The sequence below is a fragment of the Heloderma suspectum genome, chromosome 1 (assembly GCF_057233095.1).
Source record: "Heloderma suspectum isolate Gila_16-S chromosome 1, 16-S_ref, whole genome shotgun sequence".
NCBI classification, from domain to species: Eukaryota; Metazoa; Chordata; class Lepidosauria; order Squamata; family Helodermatidae; genus Heloderma; species Heloderma suspectum.
The window spans coordinates 81,492,786-81,510,263 of record NC_139458.1 but is presented as its reverse complement, the minus strand read 5'-3'; the positions used below and the strand labels follow the sequence as shown (position 1 = coordinate 81,510,263).

The 17,478-nt window shown below is 44.0% G+C and overlaps 1 protein-coding gene across 10 annotated transcripts in view; it reads right to left on the bottom strand.

Moving 5' to 3' along the window:
- Nucleotides 1-675: 675 nt before the first annotated feature.
- PACSIN3 (protein kinase C and casein kinase substrate in neurons 3) overlaps nucleotides 676-17,478 on the bottom strand; it is a 43,782-nt gene continuing 26,979 nt past the window's right edge. Inside the window, exons 1-11 of one of the 10 annotated variants that reach the window (XM_084849906.1) lie at nucleotides 11,780-11,968; nucleotides 11,226-11,382; nucleotides 10,487-10,722; nucleotides 9,941-10,096; nucleotides 8,913-9,088; nucleotides 8,557-8,677; nucleotides 7,245-7,378; nucleotides 6,026-6,091; nucleotides 5,425-5,585; nucleotides 4,105-4,128; nucleotides 2,383-2,409 (exon numbers count right to left, since the gene is read on the bottom strand). In XM_084849906.1, coding sequence (XP_084706032.1) covers nucleotides 4,121-4,128; nucleotides 5,425-5,585; nucleotides 6,026-6,091; nucleotides 7,245-7,378; nucleotides 8,557-8,677; nucleotides 8,913-9,088; nucleotides 9,941-10,096; nucleotides 10,487-10,722; nucleotides 11,226-11,382; nucleotides 11,780-11,908 — 1,344 coding nt within the window. In that variant the 5' untranslated portion in view covers nucleotides 11,909-11,968 and the 3' untranslated portion in view covers nucleotides 2,383-2,409; nucleotides 4,105-4,120. Of the gene's footprint in view, nucleotides 2,410-4,104; nucleotides 4,129-5,424; nucleotides 5,586-6,025; nucleotides 6,092-7,244; nucleotides 7,379-8,556; nucleotides 8,678-8,912; nucleotides 9,089-9,940; nucleotides 10,097-10,486; nucleotides 10,723-11,225; nucleotides 11,383-11,779; nucleotides 11,970-17,478 lie in introns of those variants that run through there. The other 9 variants (XM_084849887.1, XM_084849895.1, XM_084849870.1 and 6 more) reach the window with 9 other exon arrangements.

The following is a 17,478-nucleotide window of genomic DNA, read 5'->3' as shown; positions in this document are numbered from 1 at the left end:
ACTAGCACCTCCATTCACAAGTGCCCTGATCCAGCACTAGAGATCCACATATAGGAGTGCTGTTTATCTATTACCACATGCAGAAGTACATTTCAGTGCTCATCTACTCTTCATCTAATCAACTTGACTATATTTAAAGGATAGAGGCCCACTAGTTGTGTACAAGTATAAAATAACTAGTACTAGATTAGGGCCAATATCTGTGGAAGGAATTGTCATATCAAATATAAGTCCCTAGCCATGTTTCAAAGCAGTGGTGAAATAAGCTATGCATCGTTATCGTAAGTGTCATGGTCACTTCCTTTTCTCCTTTGTATTCAGAAAAGGTATTGCGTGTCATCACACTGCTGTGTCTCTTGGCTGTAGCAGTAGAAAGCCATTGGAAGAAGAGACTGCCTGCTACATGTGCCCACTGTCCTGTATTTCCATGTAAGTGAATTTGTTTGTGGGATGGGTGGAGCATTTTTTCCCCCAGTGCAAGGTGAGACAGAGATTGTGGTCAGTAGTTCTGTTAGATATCTACAGGATTTTGCTGCTGCAGCACAGAAAGAGAAAGCCTTACTCAACCTTAAACTAATTGCTCCATGTTAAGTATTCCAGTGTCGCTTGTTCTTGTCCCCCCACCATCCACCTCCCTATTATTCCATGTGACAAAGGCAGGGTATCAACAGGACACTGAGTTGTAAAGCAGCATGTTACAAGTATGAATAAAGCAACATGAATTCACCACACCTAATTCTGGAAAGCTGAACCCTGGCTTTAATTACAGTATTTTATAGAAGCCTCTGACCTTCAGTGCAACCAGGCTTAAAATCAATGACTCCAGTCCTGATGCAGTTGAAGCCGAAGCTTCCACAATGTTGTTAATACAGCCCAACTGGGAGCAGACGCACATAATTTCTTTTGTCCAGGAAGACCTTGTCCTTTAGCACTACAGATATTGCTGCAACTACTTTAAAACAAAAGGTATAGATAACCAAATTACCAACAAATTACATAGCAGTGCCCAACATAAATCTCTGTCAATATAGGCTCTGGCTAGACAGAAAATCATTTTGTAACATAGTTCAAGATCTCCTCACTATGTTCCTTTTCCTCCCCAACTCCACCCCCCCCCCATGTCAGTTATTTTCAGTTCAGTAGGACTTACACAATAATTTTCTCCTTTCTCCACATTACTTTGCATTGAGAAAGCCTTTTCAAACACAGAAACACACACACACACACACACTCAGCTGTAGTGAGAGGAGATTTAAAGCTTCAGTTCTCGGCTTGTAACACCAGTTTTTGCATTTCATCTGAATATGGGGAACACTGGCTTGTGCAAACAAGTTATCAAACTAGGATCCAAGCATGGTTTATTAGATAAAGTTTTAAATCTTTCCCTTGTCATATTTGAGTAAGAATGTAAACATAATAATACCATTTCCTGATATCACTAGAGTGTGTGATCAGTTTACAACCTTAAAGTGCATTTGAAATCATTAAGGAAACTGTGGCTTGATGTGGTGTCTGAATTGACAAATCATGGTGTACAACCATCCAGCAAGGCAAAATCAGAAACTGTGGGATGAAGTGGCTTTGCAAACCATGGTCTGCATTAATTGTGGCTTGGCATGATGTCAGACATCACACCAAATCATGGTTAAGCTTCCTTAATTGCTTTAGCTTTTGTAAAACCTTGCTTACAGGTGAAGGAAGTTAATACTGAAAAAGTGAGCAATGGGATAGATCCTTGGCTAATGCTAGTTGCTAGACAGTAGCAGAGGGCATGTAATTACAATGGCTAGTTTGACTAATCTAGGAATAAGTTACTGGAGAGTTGCTGTTCTGTAGCTGGTTTCTAAATATTCCTTAGTGTTTGCTTTTAAGGCAACAGCTGCTGGGGGGAGAAGAGAACAAGGATATTTTTTTATGTTTTTAATTTGTTCACCACCAAGAGAACTTGTTATTACGTGGTTTAAAATTCAACAAACAAACTACACACTCACCCAGCCCCACAAAAACAGTTTCAGTATTTCACTGTTTAGGGATTCTTTTCTGCTTTCTATCCTTTATAGCACACAGGAGATTCAGAAAATTTTATCTCTCTTTATTAGAAAAAAAAAAAAAAAAGATCACCATATTGCTAGATGTTTAAAATGAAGTATTGGTTACAAGAAAAGTGTCCTCAAAAAGGTCCAGATTGTTGCACATGGTTTTTGATGCAAGTTGGAGGCCAGTGAGTTGGTGACCTCTGGAGAAACTGCATGCAGGACGCACACCTTAAGCTGGTTGTGGTGAGGGAAAGCAATCATGAAGTGACCTTCTCAACATAATTAGCAGGATACAGTCCAACCTGGCCGGTCTGAAGCCGGCCTTTGCACCAGCCCTGCTCATCCTCTTCACTGATCTTCATGAGCTGTTCCCCTAGAGGAAGGAAAACCCAGAGTAAGTGAAACACAGCAGGAATCCCCAACTCTTTTCAATGACTCAGGTATTCACTAAAGCCAGGGTGGACAACCTGAGACCCTCAGGCTGCATGCAGTCCTTGGCCTGGTTTCATGCAGGTGGAGAGAGCCCAGAGGGGGGAGAAGGAGAACGGAAGAGAAAAAAGCTGATGGAGCAAAAGAAGCGGTGGGGGGGGGCAGTCCTCTACAAGTGATCTCTTCAGAACTTTGGTGAGGGGGGGAAAGCCAAAATTGATGGAGCAGTAGAAGGCGTTTGGAGGGAAACTCTCTGCAAGTGATCCATTCAGACCTCTAGCAAGAATGATCTATCCCTTACACAGCAGCCTGCTGGGCAGGGAGAAAGAGGTGGGACAAGCAAATGGGGTGGCAGAGAGAGAGAAAGGGGTCAGTCCACTCACTTTGGCTATGGCCTGCCAACCGCCAGCATGCAGCCCCCAACAGATTACTCCTAAGGGAATGTGGCCCTTAACAGAAAAAAGGTTCCCCACCCCTGTGCTAAAGTGAACCAAGTCTTCCTTTTCCCTCTGCCTTCCAAGATGGCAGCATCTGCACACATAGGGAAGCGACTCTAAGGCTGGCATACTAAACACACTTATTTGAAGTCAATTCCATTAAAAATCAATGTGTCTTGTTTCCAAGTGTGTGAGTTTAGGATCAGTGTTAGCCTCTATTCTTCATACAGACATATTAAGGTGGCCTATGGAACAAAGACATTCTACAGAGGAGCATCTTAAAAAGACACTTAGCTCTTGGGCATGAGCAGCTGGAAGAGGTTTCCTTGACAGTGTTGCCCTCTCCAGTACCCATGTCATCCTCAGTTGACTCAATCTGTAGTCAACTAGCTGGTTTACTATGAGCGATGCAGAATTCAAACACAGTGATTAGTGAAGTTAAAGACCACCTGAAAAAAGGTGTAACCATCCCAGAGAATGCATTAAAAAGACCCACTATTACTTGCTCTAACTTTGTATTCAAGGAGAAATGTCAGTTCAATTGTAAAATTAAATAGAGCTCCCAGTAACAGGAAAAAGTGCATATCTTTTGGGTTGCCACTGTGAGATGGCCGATGTACTGCATTAACAATATGGATCCAAGTTATAGTGGCATTTATATGGGGAAAGTATGCCTCTACTGTGCCAACAAGTTTAAGAAACTGGAGTGACCCAGTTCCCATAAGCCCTTGGGCATATGCTACAATGCCTGCAAAGCAAATATAAATTGATGAATTGTTCTTTGACTAGTAAACCAATCCATCTATTTTAGCTAGTGCTATATACAGTAGGGTCTGAAGCAAACCAGGTGTTTAAAAACACAGGTACCTTTCCCTTCGTTTCCCAAGGAAAAAGATAGAATAGATAATCAGGGAAAGACAGGGTGGTACCTAGAAGGATTTTGCACCCCAACACCCATTGGTTCACTCTAAATCTGTCATTATATTGGAAGTGTACAAATGGCAACCCAAAAGTAGCTTGGTTCTACTTCTTGTACCATCATCTCTTAACTTTCACGCTACAGGGATTCCTGTGGTACTCCAGGTTGAATTATGTCACTACAGGCACATCAAGCCAAAATAAATTAGTACTACAAGCATTTAATAGTAGCAACACAGCAACCTTCATGCAGTCCCAGTGTTGGGTTTGAAAGATTTTAGTACCTGCAAAAAGAAAAATTCAAATTTCTGCAAAATAAAATGTTTTAAAAAGCATGAATGAGACACACTTCCAAGATCAAGATGGCCCCTATGCACGTGTGCTCTTTTCACTCCCCTCCAATAGATTCAGGCTGGCAGACAAAGTCCCTATCTTTGGGTGGGATCAGATCACCAATAATCACAAGGCAGGCACTTAAGCATACTGCACTTCGGCTGACAATGTGGCAAGGCAATCTGTAGCCACTAACCACATTGTAAGCCAGGAGTTCAGAACCTCTTTCAGCCCGAGGGCTCCATTCCATCTTGGAAAAGCTCTCCTGGGCCACATTCCAGTGGTGAGTAGAGCCAAAGCCAAAAGAGATGGGGCCCAAATAGCGAAAATACCAGCATATTTTAGCTTAAAGCCCTTACAGCCAGTAACAAAGCCTTGGGAGAGGCATTTCAACCTTTTAGAAGGGGGGGGGGACTGCACAAAAGTTGGGAAAACACCGAACGGTCAGTGGCTGGGGGAAAGGGGGCTGAAGGCTGAATTGAGACCCCCAGAAGGCTGGACTGGGACCCCCCCCCCCCAAGGGCTGGATTTGGCCACCAAGCCTGTGGTTTTATACCCTTGCTGTAAGCCTACCACTACCATGCTCACAACCACCCAGAAATCCATAACCCAGTGCAATAATGTTCAGCTTTTGTCATTGGTGGCAACAGATGACTATCTCTCCATCTGGTTACACACAGTAAATTTAACTTAAAGGCCACTCAAGTCCAGAGTTTGTCAGCTCCTGATGAAAGATTCCTGTTTCTAAGTTCTCCTTTAGACTGCAGGCTTGGAGTTGTATTTCTTGAAATTTGGCTCTACTTTCATCACTATGAGCCACAACACTGAAGCACTGGCCATTTTACATTGCTATTAAAAAGAACCCAAGTGGTCCAGGACATGGCCCAGCTATGCATACGATGCCTCAGCAGTAGCATTTTAAAGCAACTGTGAACCTTCTTCACAGGTTCTTCTCATAGCAGATTGCCTAAGCAAGTCCATACCTTTTCCCATCACTTTGGAAGTGGTTTGAAGTGGCATTTATTTGTTTAACCAATTTATTTTCCACTTTTCCTAGAAGTTCAAAGTACTTCATTAATACACTTCATCCATCGCCAATTACTTAGCACACTGCTGACTCCCTTTGCAAATGACTCAGCGTAGGATTCTTTCAGAAACGTGAAGTGTCTGGTGAGAAAAGTCCTGGGGCCATCCAGATCTTATAGGGAATTTGACATTCATCAGCCCCTAAATTAAATGGCAAGCAAGTTAGAAGGTTAGTGCATTTGTACCTGCTTTAAAGCTCAGCTCATCAGCCTCTTGTCCTGTGTAATCATATAGTGCTCGCACCCGCACGCCTGGTACCTTTATGTCCTCCTCGTGCCCATTGACTTCCAGGCACTTCTTGGGAGTGTCCTCATCTGACCACTCTGAGATTTCTTCCTTCCCTCCACTATGCAAGGGAGAGGGAGAATGGGGAATGAAGGCAATTTAAAACTCCACTTCATTAATTTTGAAAAAGTGTTCCACCCCCATATCATGCAATTTTCTACAATTAGAACCAAATAAGAAGTAGATACAAAAAGATGAAAGGCAGAGATATCCCACTGAAATCACCAGTAGCTTTGTTTGAAAAAGGCAAGAGAACTGGCAGAATGGCAGCCCTTCAACAACTCCATCTTTCCAGTAATCCTGACCAGTTCTGAAGATCAAAATAAAGTGCCCCAAGTTACTTCAGATTACAGGAGGGTAGAGACAAGGTGGTTATGTCCATTGGGATGGGGAAAAGAGTATGCTATAGTGCTCATCTCCTTAAGCAGAAAGTACTAAGAACATATGGCAAAGGAAAAGTAAGAGGACAGGTAACCTAAGGAGTCTTAGTTTCATACTAACTTCATACAGGCCGAGGCCCTCAGGGTGTCATAGAAGTGGCTGTTTTGTTCCTCTTGGTATGAGAACCTGTGGATTGGCAAATAAGCCCTTTAAACTGGGAAAAGGAGATAACACTGTTCCACTGTCCCTTTTTTCCAGTGATATTCGTGTGAACAAAGCAGACTATATTGGAGTAGGCATTAAAGGAGAACTACAGGAGATCACAAATGCCCTTTTCCATTCTGTAATCTTCTGCCAATAGCCACTTGACTAGCATGTTCAGCAAGTCATCCGGTTGGGTTTTGGATGCACAGCGCCCAACTATGAAATCTAGAATATCTGTATCTACCAGCTTCAGTGTAAGGCTAACATGAATTCTTTGGGTAGAAGGACCAGCTGGCCAACGTTTCTCTATGTAGGGAACAGAAGCAGATTAAGAATCCAAAGCTGCTGATGTTCCAGCTAGAGGAATTCCTTCTTTCCCAAGGCCAGCAACAGCTGGAGAAAAAAATCCTGCCAGCATCCTCACTGTTAAGGGATGGAACAAACAGAAGTAGACACACATCAGAGTGGAACACAGGAGTTTTATAGCGCTAGGCTCCAGCTGGTCGAACAAGACATCTACATACCAGGTGGACACAGGTCCCATTCCATTAGACCAGGGCTGGGTAGACTTCAGACTGACAGGATCTACTCTGTATTTTGCTAGAACCCCAATATCTACCAACTGGACCCAAGTTCAGAATCTTAGCTTACAGGGAAGACATGTACTTAGAAATAAAGGAACAGGGTATTTCTGTGCATATGCTCAGTCCAGGAATTTGTTTTCAGTAGCAGAACTGAGCTCATGGTTCTTTCACCATAAACCCATCCCTGGTTTCCATCCAAGCATTCTTCATTTCAGTGGTCTAACTTGGGATGGAGGAGCCTTTTTCATCTCTTACTGTTGTTAAACAATTGGGAGTCAGAAATCCTTGCTGATCTACTGCAAATCATTGAGACCTACCAGCAGATCCCAATATATCTTCTGCCCACCCCTGCATTAAGACTACTAAATTTATTTCAAAGTTTACAATGACCTGGCCTTGGAAAATAAGAATTCCAATTAACAATGGCATACAAGGGAGACAGAAGGTAGAATTTTTAACATTTCATCCCCCATTTCTGATAAATTAGCCATTTTGCCAGTAAGGTTGCCCTGACTGCTCCAGAAATGCATGCATTAAGCTGCAACCCTTACCTTTGCTTTGTTGGTGGAGGGGTCTGTTTCACACCATCCCCTGCAGGCACAATGCTGGTCAAAGTCACATCTTCACCAATTTTACCACTTTTCTCCTTCTTGCTGATTGCCCGCTGTGTCTCCAGAGACCATTCCTGGAGGGAGAAAGGTATCAGTCCCTGGCTTCAAATATGTTTCTGAAGTTTAACTGCATGCGGCCCCACTTCCACAGCCCCAGTTGAAACTTACTGAAAAAGATGAGGGGAACTGAATTGACAACATTTAAATGATATGAAATAGAAACCTTTAGAGTCTATCACTCAGGGCCAAACTAGAGATGACAGGAGACCCATATTTCAGAATCAGGTTGTTGCTGAATTGCAATTAAAGTGTGTGTCTGTGTGAGGGGTACTAAGGTCTATTAGGGCTAAGTAAAAAAGGGGTACTGAACCCTTCCCCAACCTGTGCTCCCCCCCCCCAAATTATCTCCCTAGTTATTTCTCGCCTTGTCTGGCTCTGAGAGCACATCAGTAATCCCCACCAGCAAGAAAGCAGCTGGGTAAAAGCATGGGCAAGCTTCAGCGCCCCTAACCCAAAAGGTGCTTTAAATTCCCCCAGTCACATCCACCCCAGCTATAACAGGAGTTTGAGCGCAATCCGCATTTTGTTGCTTGTGGGTTTCCCACAGGCACGTGATTGGCCACTGTGGGAAATGGGACACTGGACTAGATAGGCTCTTGGTCGGACCAGACAAGGTATTCTTATGTTGTGCCACCGTCACACCTAGTTTGGACATCAGATGTGAGAATGAAATAGGCAGCAAGTCTTCCGAGCTTCTAGTGTATCAGCCCACTCACACCTGTCAAGAGATTGGTACAGCTGGATCCTGCTGTCCTGCTCCCTTCTGCTATGCTCCCAGGACCACAATATGAGACTTCCTGAATTCCCCGCACAAGGAATGTCTGAGTGTGGTCTGTTTTCACCCTTGAATCCTTGGCCCCATCTTTTTTTTGTACTAGGCTGAGAAGACTGTAGCTCCAAGTCCACAACTTCCTCAGCATGGAGAGGGACCTAAACTACAGGTCAACTAGGTGGCGCACAACATTTGGGGAGAGACCATTGCTTACTAGTGTCCCAGCTTCAATCCATGTCATCTTCAGTTAAAAGGGTCAGGCAGCAAGTGATGGGAAAGACCTGTGAGAGCCACTGCCATTTGGAGTAGACAGTACTGGACTAGATGGACACTCTGATCTGGCAGCTTCCTCTGTTCCCAGCATGCTGTGAATATTATGCTTCTTGTTTAAAGGCTTCCTGCTGGAGAGGAACAGCCTACCTCAAACTGGGGCCAGTTCATAGCCATGCCTGGCCCATAGGTATTGCGCCACCACTTCAGATCCTCTTGGTCATCTGCAGCCATTATTCCCTGGTGCAAATCCCGGTAAAGTGCATGGAAGCTGCAGTTGGGGAGGGGGGGCGGACACAACACACAGCAAGCATAAGAAACTCTATTGGAGAGTATATAGGTATGTGATAAAGGAGGTTGCATGAATGCTGGGTAGGTATTTATAGTCTAGAGAGATATAGACTTTCAAGAAAACAATGACTGCTGTTTTTTCTCATCCCACAGCAAGTCATGAAGGGCACAGAAGGGCTCACATGTGTGACAGTCCAATTCTCTCTCACACAGACCTGTCATTGGTCGACAGGTTGAGATGGTTGTGCAGATCCAAGAACATCTCTTTGAAGAAGCACAAGCGTTTACACTCTGCTTCTTGGCAGCCCTCAAAGACCTGTTCCATGTCCTCCATGTAGCGAGGGTTGTATCGGTTCAGCTCCTCCAGCATCTTCTCATACTGATCCTTGCACTGCAGGGAACCAAGAAAAACGCTGGTTGCTCTACTAGCTTCACCACTTGAGGGAGAATATAGTGAATTACTTATCCTGATCTCTCTCTTGAGAGAGACAGAGACAGAGAGAGAGTGTTCCCCACACACAGGTTACCTTAGGAATCACCTCACCTCTTATGTCCCTCTCCAGTCTCTGCAGTCTTTTGAAGGAGCAGTTCTGATGGTGCCACATGGTCCTGAGGTTCGCCTCAGGAGCATTTGCAGTAGACCATTTAGCACCCACCCTCTGGAACATGTTACCAATTGTCATCAGACAGGCGACCACAGTTTTGACTTTCAAACGTCTTCTTAAGACCTCTCTTCACAAAGGATTGAGGTGTGGCCCCACCAGTTATAGTTGGCAGTACACAGTAGAGTGTATTGTTTTATTGCTAATTAGTAATTATTATTGTACTGTTTTATTGTTGTGTTTTATATTGTAGTGGCAATGACACTGTATGCGCATTGCTTTGATAACTGCATGGAAAGTGGTATATAAATGTGTAAATTAAATAAATAATAACAAACAAATAACATTTTAGTTTAAGGGCTATCCTTGACACTCTTTATAACAGGACCTTAAGCCATTCAGTTTCTGGTACCTCAAGTTCTCCATCGGGTCAAGATGCAGCAAACAATATAAATGCAAGGACAACGATCCAAATCCTTGATGGCCTATCCACTGAAGCACTGCTGTCACTCTCCCCACAGAATTTAGTCAGCTACGAAGAATCCAAAACCAAATTGCCCCACATCTCCAACACTGGTTTAATACTCTCCCTCAGCCTAAGAGAGACTCAATAGCCCAAGCGCACCTTCAGCATTACCCACCTTCTCTGCTTCTTGTGCACATTTCTCCACACGTTCCTGCAGTTTACGCATCTGCTCCTGTGACACAGCAGAATCCGCTTTGGCATGATTCTCTCGTGTCTGTGCAGTCTTCTCATCTTTCCGAGCAGTGTGGTAACTCTTTTTTGAAGTTTCCACCTAACACAGATAGCGTATTAAATAGTGTATCAAACTGCTAAGTGGAGATGCTCTTCATCACAAGCAAAGAGGCCTTCCTGCATTCAACAGGAAGTGGTAGAGAAGGCTTCCTAACTTGGCCATCCACTTGTGTCTCCCACAGAGGGAAGAAGTCTGTCTTGCATTGACAGGAACAGACAAAACACCAATGTGGCCAGCTTCAAGATCAGATTCCATCTCAGCAACACCTAGCCTATGACCAGCAACATAAGGCTGAACAAGCTGTTTGGACACTTGTCAAGCCACAGAGCATAAAGCCAACTAAAAAATGAAGTCCCAGACTGACCATCCTCAGGATCTTGGATATTTTCTCTAACCCTCCCCCATCTCCTGGTCACATTTCTCACTCACATCCTTCAACTTTTTCACCCAGGGCTTCTGGGCCTTGCGGAATCCATCCTCTGCCTCCTTTGTCTCCTTGAAGCCACCAATCATCTGCTTATGGTAGGCTTCCTTTTGCCAAGTCTTAATCTTGTCCGAGTCTTCACCAGCCAGGCGGTTCCGTACTTCTAGGTGGATCTCACTAAGTTTGTCTGCAGCAGTCAGGAACGCATGCCAGGCTTTTTCCAGAGTGCCATACTGAGGGCCTAGGGCAACCAAGAAAGACGGCATGGCAATGTCATGATGCCAAGCACAAAAAGAACTAAATTCAGAAGCCAGCCTTCATCTGTCACCAGTGTCATCTGTCCTAGAAATCCTTGTGGCAGGTTTTCCATCCAGAGAACAAATGTTTTGTGAGAGGAATGCATATTGATGGCAGCAAGTGACTGTGGGTCTGCCTACATACATATGATTTGCTAGGCTCATTACTCGATAACTGCATCTAGCATGTGCTGACAAATTCCCGATGACTCTCTCTTCCACAAAGACTTGTTTGATTCTCTACCTTTAGAATCCAAGAAATAACCTGCTGAGGGATAATCATCAAATTTGTACTGGCAGTCCTCTACCCTACACCCAGATCTCCTCACTGCCTACTCATTACCATCACACATAGCCTTCCCATCATGCAGTATAAGGATTTAAACTGCCCTCCTCCCCTAAAGTGTCAGGACATTCCATCCTGAGTGACGCGCCTCTTCTACCATACCCTTCTCCACAGCAGTCCTCCATTTGCGGGACCAGTCTGTTAGCTGCTGTGCATAGCTCTTCTCAATTTTGGCTCTCTCGTAGAAGCAGGAGACAAGGTCGTTACACAGCCGGCTGCCATCATCCACTCGCTTCACTGTCCGCTTGTAGTTGCCAGGCTGAAATTAGACAACAGTATCAGTCGTCCTTGTGCTCATCTCAGATTTATCTTACGAGTCAGAGGCAAAGCATCTCCCACCCACACAGAACAGAGAAGCCCTTTGAAGGTTCCTGAATCATACCCATCCAAGACCTCACCCAAATTCCCAGCAGGGGTAGGGAAGGGGGAGCGGGAACAGGGATTTTCATAGTGGTCACACATTCCAGGCTTTGCGTTATTATACAGCACTAAAGATAGTGGAACCATAAAAAGAAGTATCTGATGTCAGCTTGCCCTAGGCTTGCTGTCATTGCCTCTCTGTCAGGAGGCATTGAAACCATGGGTTATTAGTATTTCTCAGCACTCCCTCCCCAACCCTGGAGGAATGGGCACCCTATCCTCCATTTGCATCTCACCTCCCAGAAACTGCCACTGGGAGCCTCCCCACCAGTATCATCCTCTGATGACATCACTCTGGTTTCCTTGCAGCAGAGAATTTTTGCAGATTTTGATGCAGCTGGAAAGAAAAACAAGAAACTGTACATGTAACAGGATGTTGCAATTCAGCTGAGAGATTGAAAGTAGGGAGTTCTCCATCCCAAACAGGCTAGCCCTAATTTACCAATGTTGATCAAACACCAGAGAGACACAAATGTGGTAACTGGGTAGGTGTTTTGCTTCTTTAGGGAGAAAGTTCATTTATGAATTCCTCCAATATCACCTCTTGAGTATGTCTCCTAGTTCATTTTAAGAAGGTATCAACTACTTACAGGCCAGCTTTTCCCAGTGGTGGGAGGATTTGGGGCAGGGTTCAACTGAGATACACCCAAAGCATGCACATACATATACAGAAAGAGATATACACACACATATAGATGTGTGTGTGTGTATGTGTATGATTGATAGATAGATAGATAGACAGACAGACACACACACACACACACACACACATATATACACACACCCACTTATACACTCCAGTCCATACCTACATAGCAGCTACATGCACTTTTAATTTGGTTCACAGGAGCGTGGGAGGCATCTCTGGAAAGGCAAGTGTCTTTTGCCTCTCTGGATATCCCCAGGTAGAAAGCTGGATGCTGGTTTATTTATTATTTCTTTATTAGCAATATTTATATGTTGCTTCTCATTTGAATCAAATCCTGAAGCGGTTTACAAGAGAATATAAACACCAACACGCAACAAACAAAAACTACATACACATATGCATACATGCACAACATTACCATAAGGTTGGTTCAAATATAGGTTATGGCTGGGGGAAAGCCAATGTAAACAGATATCATATCATATCTGTTTACACTGGCCTTCCCCCAGCCATAACGCTCAGAACATGCCAGCCCTGAGCCCTGATGCAGTGATCCTATCAGCTGAAAAATATCGTAGATAAGTTTTAAGGGACTGAATGTGTCAGCTCAACACATCCAAGCCCTGAAATTCATGCTGATGGGCTCTCACTATCTTGTAGTGGATTGTGAAGCACTATTTCACCTACAAAACCTCATGTCATCATTTATTTTCCAAGTTTCTGCAGTTAGTAGTTAGGTTAATTGTGTGTTGTTTAAGACATGATTAATCTATACGGTGGTTTGCACCATCAAATAAGCCACCATGCCTTATTTGAGCCACAGTGGGCTGCGGGCATTTTGAATATTCAAGGTGCTTGTCATGTCATCGGAACCTGGGCGGCAGGGGTTATGTGAGCATTAAACAACCCTCACATAACCCACCGCCCGGGTTTCGATGACACAACCAGCCACGGCTTGAATATTCAAAAACTACCTGGCAAGCAGCTCACTGTGCCTTAAACAAGCCATGGTGGGCAACCATGGTTGTGTGAACTGGGTCACTGTGTCTGGGTTCAGATGTCACGTAGCCCAACTGACCTGATCAGGAGTTGAATATTCAAAATGCCTAGCACACACTATGGCAAATATAATGGATCAAAACCCATGATTTGCTGCATACATTCATTCATTCATTCATTCATTTATATTACATTTCTATATCACCCAATAGCCGTAGCTCTCTGGGAGGCTCACAAAAGTTAAAACCACAAGTACAGCATAAAACAATATAAAATATAAAAGCTTAAAAGTACAATATAAAAGTACAACCAGAATAAAACCTAGCAGTGAACAAGGATTCTCTGAACTGTGTGAACTGAGATCTCTACCCTATATTGTCAAATCTCAGAACCAAGAGATGCAGCTGGCCCCCGTTTTTCAATGCCACCAGGCAGAAGAACATGTACGAAGTACAGCATGCCCCTTATATCACCACTTCAGCTATGGCTTGTGCCAGAAAGAGGACTTCAGCTTCTCAATATGAAGTCAGAAGGATTAAAGGGATCACATGTAACAAAAACCAAGGCCCATTGGAGACAAGTAGTGCCCTCTGAAGCATTGAGAGTGCCTCCTGACCAACTGCTAGGTTGAAAAAGTAGCATAGCCAAAGAGAAAGGAATCGGCACACCCACAATAAGGAATTAAGATGAAGTGTCTGTCCAGAATTGCGTAGCTCCCGAAGTTTATATTTTTCCTCTTGGTCTCTTATTTCTAGTTCTTAGCATCACAGAGAATTCATCTCCTATGGGCAGTGGTCAATAAACACTGAAAACTGAAAGCGATTTGAGGAAGGCTTCCTGTAGTCAAGGGAAATCCTTCCCTTACAGTCCCAATGGCCCTCCTACACCCACCATGTTTGGAGATCCCCAAACCATCCATAGTGAACTAAAATGGACAGGCATGGGCGAATTTAATTCAGGTGACCATCATATCTACTACTGTGGGCAAGAATCCCTTAGAAGAAATGGAGTAGCACTCATAGTCAACAAAAGGGTGGGAAAAGCAGTACTGGGGTACAATCTCAAAAACGATAGAATGATTTCAGTACGAATCCAAGGCAAACTATTCAACATCACAGTAATGCAAGTCTATGCCCCAACCACTGATGCCGAAGAAGCTGAGGTTGATGGGTTCTATGAAGACCTACAACACCTTCTAGAACTAACACCAAAAAAAGATGTCCTCTTCATCATAGGGGATTGGAATGCTAAAGTAGGAAATCAAGAAATCACCGGGATAACAGGCAGGCATGGCCTGGGTGTAAAAAATGAAGCAGGACAAAAGCTAATAGAGTTTTGCCAAGAGAACACGCTGATCATAGCAAACACTCTTTTCCAACAGCACAACAGGCGACTCTACACATGGACATCACCAGATGGTCAATATCGAAATCAGATTGATTATGTACTTGCAGCCAAAGATGGAGAAGCTCTATACAGTCAGTAAAAACAAGACCTGGAGCTGACTGTGGCTCAGATCATGAGCTTCTTGTTGCAAAATTTCAGCTTAAATTGAAGAACGTAGGGAAAACCACTAAACCATTCAGGTATGACCTCAATCATATCCCTGATGAATATACAGTGGAGGTGAGGAATAGATTTCAGGGATTAGACCTGATAGACAGAGTGCCTGAGGAACTATGGACGGAGGTCCGTAACATTGTTCAGGAGGCAGCAACTCAATCCATCCCAAAGAAAAAGAAATGCAAGAAAGCCAAGTGGCTGTCTGATGAGGCTTTACAAGTAGCTGAAGAAAGAAGGGAAGCGAAAAGCAAGGGAGAAAGGGGAAGATATATCCAACTGAATGCAGAGTTCCAGAGAATAGCAAGGAGAGACAAGAAGGCCTTCTTAAATGAACAATGCAAAGAAATCGAGGAAAACAACAGAATGGGAAAGACTAGAGATCTCTTCAAGAAAATTGGAGATCTCAAGGGAAGGTTTTGTGCAAAGACGGGCATGATAAAGGACAAAGAAGGCAGGGACCTAACAGAAGCAGATGAGATTAAGAAGAGGTGGCAAGAATACACAGAAGAACTATACAGGAAAGATCTGAATGTCCCTGATAGCCATGATAGTGTGGTCACTGAACTTGAGCCGGACATCCTTGAGAGTGAAGTCAAGTGGGCCTTAGGAAGCATTAGTAACAACAAAGCTAGCGGAGATGACAGCATTCCAGCTGAGCTATTTAAAATCCTAAAAGATGATGCTGTTAAAGTGCTGCACTCAATATGCCAACAAAACTGGAACACTCAACAGTGGCCACAAGACTGGAAAAGGTCAGTTTACATTCCAATTCCAAAGAAGGGCAATGCCAAAGAGTGTTCAAACTACCGCACCATTGCGCTCATTTCACATGCCAGCAAGGTGATGCTCAAAATCCTACAAGCTAGGCTTCAGCAGTATGCGAACCGAGAACTACCGGAAGTACAAGCTGGGTTTTGAAGAGGCAGAGGAACTAGAGATCACATCGCCAACATTCGCTGGATCATGGAGAAAGCAAGAGAATTCCAGGAAAATGTCTATTTCTGCTTCATTGATTACGCTAAAGCCTTTGATTGTGTGGATTACAACAAACTGTGGCAAATTCTGAAAGAGATGGGAGTACCAGACCACCTCACCTGTCTCCTGAGAAACCTGTACGAGGGTCAAGATGCAACAGTAAAAACCAGACACGGAACAACCGATTGGTTCAAAATTGGGAAAGGAGTACGACAAGGCTGCATATTGTCATCCTGCTTATTTAACTTATATGCAGAGTACATCATGAGAAACACCGGGTTGGATGAATCACAAGTCGGAATTAAGATTGCCAGGAAAATTATCAACAACCTCCGATATGCAGATGATACCACCCTAATGGCAGAAAGTGAAGAGGATCTAAAGAGCCTCTTGTTGAGGGTGAAAGAGGAGAGTGCAAAAGCTGGTTTGAAACTCAACATTAAAAAAACGAAGATCATGGCATCTGGCCCCATCACTTCCTGGCATATAGAAGGGGAAGAAATGGAAGCAGTGACAGATTTTACTTTCTTGGGCTCCAAGATCACTGCAGACGGTGACTGTAGCCATGAAATTAAAAGACGCTTGCTCCTTGGGAGGAAAGCTATGGCAAACCTAGACAGCATAGTCAGAAGCAGAGACATCACCTTGCCGACAAAGGTCCGTATAATCAAAGCTATAGTTTTCCCAGTAGTAATGTATGGCTGTGAGAGCTGGACTATAAGGAAGGCTGAGCGCCGAAGAATTGATGCTTTCGAACTGTGGTGCTGGAGAAGACTCTTACGAGTCCCCTGGACTGCAAGGAGCTCAAATCAGTCCATCCTAAAGGAAATCAACCCTGAGTGCTCATTGGAAGGACAGATACTGAAGCTGAAACTCAAATATTTTGGCCACCTAATGCGAAGAGAAAACTCTCTGGAAAAGACCGTGATGCTGGGAAAGACTGAAGGCAAAAGGAGAAGGGGACGACAGAGGATGAGATGGCTAGATAGCTTCACCGATGCAATGAATATGAACTTGAGCACACTCCGGGAGAGAGCGGAGGACAGGAAGGCCTGGCGTGCTATGGTCCATGGGGTCACGAAGAGTCGGACACGACTGAACGACTGAACAACAAAACCATCCATCCTGCTATCTAATGACATGTACTGCCTAGAAGGGAAATGAACTACCAAGCTGTTTATCAAAGCAAAATAAAAAAGCAGACATGAGCAGGTGGGGTGAGGCAACATATCATCCTAGAACCCCTAACCATGGTTGCATCTTACCACCACCAGTGTGGCTGCACTTCAGCTCATTTGCTTGCTTTTTATCCTAGCCCCCCTCCCCCAATATATACTCACATTGATCTGGACTTGTGCTAATCCAGCCACTGCAAATGTAAGTAATACAGTTGTGTCAGTGGCCTTCTCTCACATGATTTACACAGTATGAACTGTATACAGCAAATGATTCTTATGTACCCTCCTCAGCCTGTTTTGGTGAGGGGGATTCCCACTGCCACCTTACTAGGGTACAGCTCATTAAAGACTAGCTCATGGTTAATGACTGACAGACATGCTCAACTAGTTCTCACTGCACATTCCTGGCTATAAAAAGCTCCCACACACCCCAGAAAGGTATCTACTTGCTCCCATGGCAAGCTGAACTCTCATAACACAAAGAACCAGGGTTTCATAGCACGAAGGAGCAGAGTTTCATCCTCCCTTAAATCCCTTGCATTGTGGCAATGCTTTCCACAATTCTAAGCTC